Genomic DNA, 13,015 nt, shown 5'->3' with positions numbered 1-13,015 from the left:
TACTCGAGATACATGAAAAATAGCAGGAAAAACCCTGACCAGGTAAGCCATAGATCGGCAGCTCTAACTTGAGCTGAGTAGGCTGGCTGGCAGGTGAATTTAAAAATAGACCAAGTATCCTAAATACACATGCTGGAGCTATCACCTGGTCCTGTAGCACGAGGTAGAGAGAATGACCTTCATAATTACCAGTATTCAAGATTGTATTATAATACTTTTTCCCATGGAAAACGGTAAGATATGTTAAGAAAAGGCCCCAGGAGGTAAACAAGTCCTGAAGGGCTGGGAAGGAGAATTGAGGAGTGAGAATCTTAAATGATGTCAGAAAGAGCTAAGAAACAGATAGATCTCCAAAGAATTTGGAAATGACCAGAGGAACTTTCAGGATGTGTCATGGAGTTGGAGAGCCTTCTGATTACTTCTGCATCTCTTTAGGTTGATGAAAATGCTGGTAGCTTATTAATTCTGTCATTTTGGGTGAAACAAGACTTTGATGATATATTATTTTTTGTTTTGTTTTAGTTTTTGCTGCCTGCCTTCTTTCTTTCTTTTTGTAGACATTGTTCGAAGTGATGTTGCCTTAGATAAACAGAAAGGCTGCAAGATTGCCCAGCACCCTGATGTTATGCTGGAGCTCCAAAGGGAGAAGGCAGCTCAGATGCATCTGGTTCTTCTAAAGGAGCAATTCTCCAATACTTACAGTAATCTCATATTAACAGGTAAGGCTGTTGGAGTTGGTTGAAATCTTAGAGCATTCAGTTAGTAACTTGTTTTTTGGGGTACACATCTGTCTGTCTACACCCACTATATCACTTTTTAAATTGTGATGACTTGTCTTTCTACTACAAATATTCCTTGTAGTTTGCAGATATATTTTGGTTTGAAGTTATGGGTGATTCAGCATGTGTTTTCTTCTCAAAACACAGAACTGATGAAAACCTATTGAAGCCTTTAAAAATATGACTTTCTAAATGTATGCCAGTAGATTTGAGAGAATTACTAAATTTGGTGTCTTTTAAGAAGCAGCTATTTTCCTCTTTCCTTGTATGCCCTTTCTGTGAACCCAGTGAATATAAAGATGAAATGTAAAAGAGATAATGGTCTTCAGGCAGAGCAGAGAATGTTCTATTCTTGGTGGAGTTTGGAAATATCTGGGGAATTTGATTTTCTTCTTAAGAGCAAAGAGGCTATGAGACTGAGCCGTGCTCCCTTACATCCTTGATTCTAGGAGGAAAGTGAATATGTGTCAGAGCTACAAGGAGAATCAACTTTTTTCAAGGCTGCTTGCAGACTTGCTGGTAATGAGCAAATGAGCTGCATGCTTTTGTCAGGCTTTGGAAAAGATTATAATAGCAGAATCTTATGTGAGAATTATTAAGGATTTGAGATGAACTCAGAAGAGCAGTCCAAGTTACCTCCATTTTCTTGAGACCACATAAGGCAGACCTACGTTATAGTGATCCAAATAAACTTTAACAAATCAAAAGTATGTGTTTTCCCTTGTTTATGAATATTAAAAAAATAAAAAGATGGATTGTCTGACAGGCTATGAACATCTCACACTTATTTTTGTAAGCTCTAAGTTAGGAAAACTTTAACTTTTTTTTTTTACAGACTTCTTGGCATGTCACCAGGAATTGCTGAGTGGCAACCAAATTGTTTTGCTTTTAGAAAAGCACAGGACTTTTCCAGCTTTTCATCTTGTACCTGGTGAAAAACCCAACAGCATGAGATGAAAGCCAGACTTAAATGTGGCTTTGGTGAGCAGAAAAGGGGATTATGGATTTCATAAGTATAGGTCCTGTTTTTTGCTCTTTGATAGGTCATTAAGAAGGGAAAACTTAAAGTGATTTATGGCCAATGCATGTATTTCCCTAAATTGGTTAGTGAAATTGGGTTTAAGTTTAGATGTTTGGGAAGAGCATAGATGTTTCTTCAGGTTTTTTCAGTCAACCTCATATGTATGTGTGCATGTGTGTGTGTGTATAAATACGTGCGTGTGTGTGTGTGATATTTTCCAATTCAATGAGTGGAAATGAAATATTTTTATTCCATCTTTATTCTAATATTTTTAGGCACTTATAAGAGGGGTCAGACCTTGTGTTCTTTAATGTGGTATAGAAAGGGCTTAGGGTAATTCTAACCCTAAACCGAGGCTCCAGAGTATGGCTTGAAGGCATATTATCTTTGAAAACACAAGTGTTCTATTGAGTTTAGTGGAATCTTTTCTAATTCTCAGTAACATAATCCCTTTGGATGTTTATTCGCAGTTCAAACTGTTGGAATCAACATTGTCAACTTTTACCCTGACAACTTGCTTACTTTCTACTAAACAAACTTACCCTAGAGAAGAGCCTCTTTCCTGCTCTCACTTCTCCTAAGCTGCTTCAAAGAGTCCTCAGGCATTTTCCACATTGTTCACCCAAATGCCTGTGCAGAGGTGGTACCTTGCTGCAGACAGAGCATTCTGCATGTCCTCATTTATTTACATGAAAGTTCAAAAGGTTTTGATTCCAGGTGTTGGGAAGAGATGGAGCCATTTCAGTTTAGCACCAATGGTAAAACTATTTTAATTTCCTTTAACTAAGTCTTTGATTTTACACAGTGTGGTTTTCTAATTGTTATGAAGTTTAATCCTTGATTTCTTGTATAAATCTTGAGAACATGGTCTCCAGACAGCTAAACATAATATTTAAACATAACTAAACTAACTTTTGTAAATATTTCCCTTTTCAGTGATGAATGTATATTGGTAAGGAGGGTGAGGTTGAAGGGGCAGGGACCTCTCAAATGAAGTGACTTTCTTTACCAGCACATTCAGAACACATAGTCCAGGATTTCTTTCTGTATAAGTCTGGCATAACCTTGAAATATCTGCAATGAAAGTATTTATGTGCGAACACAATGAGGAAACTGGGCCTCTGCAATCTCAGAAAGAGATCACTTTTTACATCCTTCTCCTCTACCCACCAGTTATTTATAGAATTTCATGTGTATGGGTGTATAGTAATTGTTTTCTGGTCAGTTACTGGTATATTCTTTATTTTAAAAATGGGACAACTAAGATATCAGTATAGTAACAAAAATTAAGTGATTCAAGTGTCAGATGGTTAAAAGCATGTTAAAAATGATAGTTGTTGAGTTCCACCTCACAAGCAAGTCCTCATTCTTTGATGTTCCACCTTTACCTGATGTGACTGTCAGCTGTTGATGGGAGAGGCATGCCTTCATATTCTGCATTACAGCTAATGATCCCGGTTAAACAGCCACTTATTTACTCCATATAAGGGCAAATTTTATTCTAGCTTTGAAGGTCTTTTAACCATTTAATAAAAGAAAACAACTCTACAATTGTTAGTGATAGCCCAGTTAATGGAAATAATAAAAACTAATACAATTTAATATATATACTTCGTTGAAGTATTCCTTATTACATTGTATTTGTAGAAAAGTAGATTCTTTTAATATATTTTTGCATAGTTTTAAACTTGTCTTAATGTTTTCATGTCAACGGTTTATATGATACTGGAAATAATGTTAGCCTCACCTAGCCTAGAGGGTTTTTAAAGTAAACTCTAAGGTTACAGGGAGATGATGGAGTAATTCCAGTAGAGCATCAGTGATGGAACTGTTTTAAATGGTGATGAGTCATGTACTGCACTTTTCCCACTGACTCACCTATGGGGGCGTATATGTTTGTCCTGCAGTTTCTTGAGCTGGAGAGTGTTGTTATTGTGCATGTCACTCAAGGAGTGGCTAATGAGAGGGAGAATTGGGTAGGAGACTTTAAAAAAAGAACAGGAATCAGATGTGTTCTTTGTGCTCTCATGATTCTTAATATAACAATGCTCTATAAATTTGTTGAAAATGTTCTGCTGTGTACATAAAGAATGAATTCATTAGAAGACTACTTTTTTTTTGAGACAGAGTCTTGCTCTGTCACCCAGGCTGGAGTGCAGTGGCACAATCTCGGCTCACTGCAAGCTCCGCCTCCTGGGTTCAAGCGATTCTTCTGCCTCAGCCTCCGGAGTAGCTGGGACCACAGGCAAATGCCACCACATCCGGCCAATTTTTGTATTTTTAGTAGAGATGGGGTTTCACCATATTGGCCAGGGTGGTCTCAAACTCCTGACCTTGTGATCCGCCCACCTCGGCCTCCCAGAGTGCTGGGATTAAAGGCGTGAGCCACCGCACCCAGCCAGAAGACTACTTTTTAGGTATAATATTGACGTGTATTTCAGTTGTCTCCCTTAACCTTGCTCCCTCCCCTTGAGGTATAAATTGAACTTTTGAGGTAGATCCTTGTGCTGTAATCAAATGAAAAACATAAAAGTTAAGTCAACCTTATGGGGAAATAACATTTCTAGGATTTTGTTTAGAACATAAACTCCTAGAAGACAAGGAATATCATATGTGTGCAGCATTCTGGATTGCATGTAAAGCATAGTGAATGATCCTGAAATGAGGTCAAATTTCTAAAAATTTATTTGTGTTGTGAAAGTCATCTAGTCAACCGTCTGTATCCAGACAGCTTGAAACTGTAGCCAATAATTATAGATGGATGGCATTACACAAGACACTTTCTAATATTCCTTTATGAGGATTCTTGTCATGTGTTGGCTGCCGTTTTTGGTTTTCTACCTCTTCATTCAGTCATTAGACTCCAAACTGGACTGAGATTCCAATGGTTGGCTTTATAGTGTTACTGTGGCAAATAAATTAAGCAAAAGAGACTTCCACTTCCAGTTGTGGCCCATTCTGTTAACTTCAATTGAGCAAAAGTGTGCAAATCAGTGAAACAAGGACTGTTTTTTCAGTTAGCACAAACCATAATTATCTGGGGACTATTGCTACTTTATCAAAGTAAAATAATGTTTAAAAAAACACCTTGAAAAGTGACTATGTAGCATTGTGTACTATTTATTTGCATGTTTATTAAAATACTATAGAGTGATGTGGATTATATCACCATTATTTTACTTTGTCTGATAAAGTTGGAAGCAAATGCCAGGGGGATAAAACCTGGTATTAAATAGTCTGCGATCCAGGAGTTTGGGTTGTGCTGTACATTCAGTCACACCCACCTGGGTTGATATTGATACACAAATGTATTTTCCTACAAAGCAGAAAGTAAATGAAGTAGATAGTTCCTTGTCTCCTGACACTAATGTAAAATGTGACTCTTCTAGAGGGCTCAAGATTGTATCACATGTATGTATATATATATCTTAAATTTTCTAGGGAAGTTTTTCCATATAAAAATTTATAGACTAGCCCCTGCAATGGTGAAAGACATGTTTTACAACTAGCTGATAAATGAAATCCTTGTGTTCGTGCTTTATAAGTAATAAATATAGTAAACATCATAACTATTCAAGCACACTTGATGGGATTTGTAGTGTAATTTTGAAGTAACACACACATATATATATTTAACCTCTCTTTTCAGTTTTAGTTTTATTTGTTTATTCATTAATTTTTATTATTTATTTATTTAAAATGTCAACAGCTTTAGGGGTACAAGTGGTTTTTGGTTTTATGGATGAATTGCGTAGTGATGAAGTCTGAGATTTTAGTGCACCCGTCACTTGCGTAGTGTATACATTCTACCCAATATCTAGTTTTTTGTTTTTCTCCTTTCTCCCCCTTCTGCTTCTGAGTCTCCAGTGTCCATTATACCACTCTGTATGCCTTTGCAAACCCATAGCTTAGCTCTCTCTTATAAGTGAGAATATACATTATTTGGTTTTCCATTCCTGAGTTACTGCACTTAGAGTAATGGACTCCAGCTACCTGGAAGCTGCGGAAAAAGACATCATTTTATTCTTTGTTATGGCTGAGTAGTATTTCATGGTATATATGTCCCATTTTCTTTATCCACTTATTGATTGATGGGCCCTTAGGGTGGTTCCAAATCTTTACAATTGTAAATTGTGCTGCAATAAACATATATGTGAAGGTGTCTTTTTGATATAGTGGCTTCTTTTCCTTTAGGTAGATACCCAGTAGTGAGATTGTTGGATTGCATACCTTTAGCCTCTTTTAAAAAAATGATTAATTTCTGGGGTACATGTGCAGAACATGCAGTTTTGTTACATAGATATACACATGCCATGGTGGCTTGCTCCACCCATCAACCTGTCACCTACATTAGGTATTTCTCCTAATGTTATCCCTCCCCTAGCCCCCCATCCCCCAAAAGGCCCTGGTGTGTGATGTTCCCATCTCTATGTCCATGTGTTGTCATTGTTCAACTCCCACTTATGAGTGAGAACATGCAGTGTTTGGTTTTCTGTTCTTGTGATAGTTTTCTGAGAATGATGGTTTCCAGCTTCATCCATGTCCCTGCAAAGGACATGAACTCATCCTTTTTTATGGCTGCATAGTATTCCATGGTGTATATGTGCCACATTTTCTTTATCCAGTCTATTATTGATGGACAATTGGGTTGGTTCCAAGTCTTTCCTATTGTAAATAGTGCCACAATAAACATATGTGTGCATGTGTCTTTATAGTAGAATGATTTATAATCCTTTGGGTATATACCCAGTAATGGGATTGCTGGGTCAAATGGTATTTCTGGTTCTAGATCCTTGAGGAATTGCCACACTGTCTTCCACAATGGTTGAACTAATTTACACTCCCACCAACAGTGTAAAAGCATTCCTATTTCTCCATATTCTCTCCAGCATTTCTTGTTTCCTGACTTTTCAATGATCACCATTCTAACTGGCGTGAGATGGTATCCCATTGTGGTTTTGATTTGCATTTCTCTAATGACCAGTGATGATGAGCATTTTTTCATATGTCTGTTAGCTGCATAAATGTCTTCTTTTGACAAGTGTCTGTTCATATTCTTTGCCTACTTTTTGATGGGGTTGTTTGTTTTTTCTTGTAAATTTGGTTAAGTTCTTTGTAGATTCTGGATGTTAGCCCTTTGTCAGATGGATGGATTGCAAAAATTTTCTCCCATTCTGTAGGTTGCCTGTGCACTTTGATAATAGTTTCTTTTGCTGTGCAGAAGCTCTTTAGTTTAATTGGATCCCATTTGTCAATTTTGGTTTTTGTTGCCATTGCTTTTCGTGTTTTAGACATGAAGTCTTTGCCCATGCCTATGTCCTGAATGGTATTGCCCAGGTTTTCTTCTAGGATTTTTAAGGTCCCAGGTCTTACATTTAAGTATTTGTTCCATCTTGAGTTGATTTTTGTATAAGGTGTAAGTAAGGGGTCCAGTTTCAGTTTTATGCATATGGCTAGCCAGTTTTCCCAACATTTATTAAATAGGGAATCTTTTCCCCATTGCTTGTTTGTGTCAGGTTTGTTAAAGATCAGATGGTTGTAGATGTGTGGTGTTATTTCTGAGGCCTCTGTTCTGTTCCATTGGTCTATATATCTGTTTTGGTACCAGTACCATGCTGTTTTGGTTACTGTAGCCTTGTAGTATAATTTGAAGTCAGGTAGCATGATGCCTCCAGCTTTGTTCTTGTTGCTCAGGATTGTCTTAGCCCTGTGGGCTCTTTTTTGGTTTCATATGCAGTTTAAAGTAGTTTTTTCTAATTCTGTGAAGAAAGTCAGTGGTAGCTTGATGGGGATATAGCATTGAATCTATAAATTACTTTGGGCAGTATGGCCATTTTCACGATATTGATTCTTCCTATCCATAAGCATGGAATGTTTTTCCATTTGTTTGTGTCATCTTTTATTTCACTGAGCAGTGGTTTGTAGTTCTCCTTGAAGAGGTACTTCACATCCCTTGTAAGTTGGACTCCTAGGTATTTTATTCTCTTAGTAGCAATTGTGAATGGGAGTTCATTCATGATTTGGCTCTCTGTTTGTCTATTATTGGTGTATAGGAATGCTTGTGATTTTTGCACATTGATTTTGTATCCTGAGACCTTACTGAAGTTGCTTATCAGCTTAAGGAGATTTTGGGCTGAGAAGATGGGGTTTTCTAAATACACAATCATGTCATCTGCAAACAGAGACAATTTGACTTCCTCTCTTCCTATTTGAATACCCTTTATTTCTTTCTTTTGCCTGATTGTCCTAGCCAGAACTTCCAATAGTATGTTGAGTAGGAGTGGTTAGAGAGGGCATCCTTGTCTTTCGCTGGTTTTCAAAGGGAATACTTCTAGTTTTTGCCCATTCAGTATGATATTGGTTGTGGATTTGTCATAAGTAGCTCTTATTATTTTGAGATATGTTCCATCAATACCCAGTTTATTGAGAGATTTTAGCATGAAGGGGTGTTGAATTTTGTCAAAGGCCTTTTCTGCATCTATTGAGATAATCATGTGGTTTTTGTGATTGGTCCTGTTCATGTGGTGGATTACGTTTATTGATTTGCGTATGTTGAACCAGCCTTGCATCCCAGGGATGAAGCCGACTTGATCGTGGTGGATAAGCTTTTGGATGTGCTGCTGGATTCGGTTTGCCAGTATTTTATTGAGGATTTTCGCATCGATGTTCATCAGGGATATTGGCCTGAAATTTTCTTTTTTTGTTGTGTCTCTGCCAGGCTTTGGTATCAGGATGATGCTGGGCTCATAAAATGAGTTAGGGAGGATTCCCTCTTTTTCTATTGTTCGGAGTAGTTTCAGGAGGAGTGGTACCTGTTCCTCTTTGTACCTCTGGTAGAATTCGGCTGTGAATCTGTCTGGTCCTCAACGTTTTTTTTCGTTGGTAGGCTATTAATTACTGCTTCAATTTCCGAACTTATTATTGGTTTTTTCAGAGATTCGACTTCTTCCTGGTTTAGACTTGGGAGGGTGTGTGTGTCTAGGAATTTATCCATTTCTTCTAGATTTTCCCGTTTATTTGCGTAGAGGTGTTTATAATATTCTCTGATGGTAGTTCGTATTTCTGTGGGATCGGTGGTGATATCACCTATATCATTTTTTATTGTGCCTATTTGATTCTTCTCTCTTTTTTTCTGTATTAGCCTGGCTAGTGGTCTATGTATTTTGTTGATGTTTTCAAAAAACAGCTCCTGGATTCATTGATTTTTTGAAGGGTTTTTCATGTTTCTATCTCCCTCAGTTCTGCTCTGGTCTTGGTTATTACTTGTCTTCCCTTAAATTTTGAATTTGTTTGCTGTTGCTTCTCTAATTCTTTTAATTTTGATGTTAAAATTAAAAGAATTAAATATTAAATTAAAAGAATTTAAATTGTTTTAATTTTTTATCTTTCCTGCTTTCTCTTGTGGGCATTTAGTGTTATAAATTTCTCTGTACACACTGCTTTAAATGTGTCCCAGAGATTCTGGTATGTTGTGTCTTCATTCTCATTGGTTTCAAAGAATGTCTTTACTTCTGCCTTCATTTAGTTATTTACCCAGTAGTCATTCAGGAGCAGGTTGTTTAGTTTCCATGTAGTTGTGTGATTTTGAGTGAGTTTCTTAATCCTGAGTTCTAGTTTGATTGCACTGTGGTCTGAGAGACTGTTTGTTATGATTTCTGTTCTTTTGCATCTGCTGAGGAGTGTTTTACTTCCAATTATGTGGTCAATTTTAGAATAAGTGCGATGTGGTGCTGAGAAGGATGTATATTCTGTTGATTTGGGGTGGAGAGTTCTGGAGATGTCTATTAGGTCTTCTTGGCCCAGAGCTGAATTCAAGTCCTGAATATCTTTGTTAATTTTCTGTCTCATTGATCTGTCTAATATTGACAGTGGGGTGTTAAAGTCTCCCAACTGTTATTGTGTGGGAGTCTACATCTCTTTGTAGGTCTCTAAGAACTTGCTTTATGAATCTGAGTGTTCTTGTATTGGGTGCATATATATTTAGGATAGTTAGCTCTTCTTGCTGCATTGATCCATTTACCATTATGTAATGCTCTTCTTTGTCTCTTTTGATCTTTGTTGGTTTAAAGTCTGTTTTATCAGAGATTAAGATCGCAACTCCTGTTTTTTTTTTGCTTTCCATTTGCTTGGTAAATATTCCTCCATCCGTTTATTTTGAGCCTATGTGTGTCTTTGCAGGTGAGCTGGGTCTCCTGAATACAGCACACTGATGGATCTTGACTCTTTATCCGATTTGCCAGTCTGTGTCTTTTAACTGGGGCATTTAGTCTGTTTACATTTAAGGTTAATATTGTTATGTGTGAATTTGATCCTGTCATGATGCTAGCTGGTTGTTTTGCCCATTAGTTGATGCAGTTTCTTCATAGTGTTGATGCTCTTACAATTTGGTATGTTTTTGCAGTGGCTGGTACCAGTTGTTCCTTTCCAGATTTAGTGTTTCCTTCAGGAGCTCTTGTAAGGCAAGCCTGGTGGTGACAAAATCTCTCATCATTTACTTGTCTGTAATTGATTTTATTTCTCCTCCACTTATGAAACTTAGTTTGGCTGGTTATGAAATTCTGGGTTGAAAATTCTTTTCTTTAAGAATGTTGAATATTGGCCCCATTCTCTTCTGGCTTGTAGGGTTTCTGCAGAGAGAACCACTGTTAGTCTGATGGGCTTCCCTTTGTGGGTAACCCGAACTTTCTCTCTGGCTGTGCTTAACATTTTTTCCTGCATTTCAACCTTGGTGAATCTGACGATTATGTGTCTTGGGGTTGCTCTTCTCAAGGAGTATCTTTGTAGTGTTCTCTGCATTTCCTGATTTTGAATGTTGTGCTGTCTTGCTAGGTTGGGGAGGTTCTCCTGGATAATATCCCGAAGAATGTTTTCCAACTTGGCTCCATTCTCCTTATTGCTTTCAGGTACACCAATTAGATGTAGATTTGGTCTTTTCACATAGTCCCATATTTCTTGGAGGCTTTTTCTGTTCCTTTTTATTCTTTTTTCTCTAATCTTGTCTTCTCTATTTCATTAAGTTGATCTTCAATTACTGATACCCTTTCTTTCGCTTGATCGATTCAGCTATTGAAACTTGTGTATGCTTCACGAAGTTCTTGTGCTGTGTTTTTCAGCTCCATCAGGTCATTTATATTCTTTTCTCAGCTGATTATTCTAGTTAGCAATTCGTCTAACCTTTTTTCAAGGTTCTTAGCTTCCTTACATGGGGTTAGAACATGCTCCTTTAGCTCAGAGGAGTTTGCTGTTACCCACCTTTTGAAGCCTACTTCTGTCAATCTGTCAAACTCATTCTCCATCTAGTTTTGTTCCCTTGCTGGAGAGGAGTTGTGATCCTTTGGAGGAGAAGAAGCATTCTGGTTTTTGGAATTTTCAGCCTTTTTGCACTGGTTTCTCCCCATCTTTGTGGATTTATCTACCTTTGGTCTTTGATGTTGGTGACCTTTGGATGGGGTCTTTGAGTGGATGTGCTATTTTTTTCTATTTGTTAATGTTCTTTCTGACAGTCAGGCCCCTCTGCTGCTGGTCTGCTGGAGTTTGCTGGAGGCCCACTCATGACTGTGTTTGCCTGGGTATCACCAGCAGAGGCTGCAGAACAGCAAAGATTGCTGTCTGATCTTTCCTCTGGAAGCTTCTTCCCAGAGGGGAACCTGCCAAATGCCAACCAGAGCTCTCCTGTATGAGGTGTCTGTTAGCCCCTACTGGGAGGTGTCTCCCAGTCAGGATACATAGAGGTCAGGGACCCACTTGAGGCGGCAGTCTGACCCTTAGCAGAGCTCGAATGCTGTGCTGGGAGGTCTGCTGCTCTCTTCAGAGCCATCAGGCAGGGACATTTAAGTTTGCTGAAACTGCACCCACAGCTGCCCCTTTCCCCAGGTGCTCTGTCCCAGGGAGATGGGGGTTTTATCTATAAGTCCCTGACTGGGGCTGCTGCCTTTTTTTCAGACATGCCCTGCCCAGAGAAGGGAAATCTGGCAGTCTGGCCACAGCAGCCATGCTGAGCTGCAGTGGGCTGCGCCCAGTTTGAACTTTTCAGAGGCTTTGTTTACATTGTGAGCATAAAACCGCCTACTCAAGCTTAAACAATGGTAGACGCCCCTCACCTCACCAAGCTCATGCATCCCAGGTCAATCTCAGACTGCTGGTGTGCTGGCAGTGAGATTTTCAAGCCAGTGGATCTTGGTTTGCTGGGCTCTGTGGGGGTGGGACCCGCTGAGCCAGACCACTTGGCTCCCTGGCTTCAGCACCCCTTTCCAGGGGAGTGAACAGTTCTGTCTCGCTGGCGTTTCAGGCGCCATTGGGGTATGGAAAAAAATAACTCCTGCACCTAATTCGTTATCTGCCCAAATGGCCACCCAATTTTGTGCTTGAAACTTAGGGCCCTGGTGGGGTAGGGACCGGAGGGAATCTCCTGGTTTGCGGGTGTTGAAAACGGTGGGACAAATGCAGTGTCTGTGCCTGAGTTCCTCAGGCTCAGTCCCTCACAGCTTCCCTTGGGTGGGGGAGAAAATTCTCCAACCCCTTGTGCTTCCTGGGTGAGGCGACGCCCCACCCTCCTTCATCTTGCTCTCCATGGGCTGCACCTACTATCCAACCAGACCCAATGCGATGAACCAGGTACCTCAGTTGGAAATGCAGAAATCACCTGCCTTCTGCATCAATCTCGCTGGGAGATGCAGACCGGAGCTTCTCCTATTCGGCCATCTTGCCAGCAATCCCCCATTCAGCCTCTTTTAAATGATTCTTGCGATTCTGGATTTCAGGCTTCTTGAATCAATATCAAAGAGTTCATTTTTTACATTTTATTAATTTTACTTCAATAGTTTTTGGGGAACAGGTGGTTTTTGGTTACATGCATAAATTCTTTACTGGTAATTTCTTTTCTTTCTTTCTTTCTTTCTTTTTTTCTTTCTTTTCTTTCTTCTTCCTTTCTTTCTTTTCTTTCTTTCTCTTCTTTTTTAAGACGGAATTTCCCTGTTGTTGCACAGGCTGGAGTGCAATGGCACAATCTTGGCTCTCTGCAACCTCTGCCTCCCAAGTTCAAGTGATTCTCTTGCTTCACCCTCCTGAGTAGCTGGGATTACAAGCATGTGCTACCACATCTGGCTAATTTTTAAATTTTTAGTAGAGATGGGGTTTCATTATGTTGGCCAGGCTAGTCTTGAACTCCTGCCCTCAGGTGATCCTCCTGCCTCGGCCTCCCAAAGTGCTGGGAATA

The 13,015-nt window shown here is 39.1% G+C and overlaps 1 protein-coding gene across 3 annotated transcripts in view; it reads left to right on the top strand.

Moving 5' to 3' along the window:
• Positions 1 to 13,015, top strand: part of HPSE2 (heparanase 2 (inactive)) — a 780,051-nt gene that overhangs the window by 93,715 nt on the left and 673,321 nt on the right. For 2 of the 3 annotated variants that reach the window (XM_003825451.3, XM_003825450.3), the window contains exon 3: positions 558 to 719. The exons of the other annotated variant lie outside the window; for it this stretch is intronic. In XM_003825451.3, coding sequence (XP_003825499.1) covers positions 558 to 719 — 162 coding nt within the window. The remainder of the gene's footprint in view (positions 1 to 557; positions 720 to 13,015) is intronic. 3 annotated transcript variants of the gene reach the window in all.

The sequence above is a fragment of the Pan paniscus genome, chromosome 8 (assembly GCF_029289425.2).
Source record: "Pan paniscus chromosome 8, NHGRI_mPanPan1-v2.0_pri, whole genome shotgun sequence".
Lineage (NCBI taxonomy): Eukaryota > Metazoa > Chordata > Mammalia > Primates > Hominidae > Pan > Pan paniscus.
The sequence above is the reverse complement of the archived record's forward strand: the minus strand, read 5'-3'. Positions and strand labels throughout refer to the sequence as shown.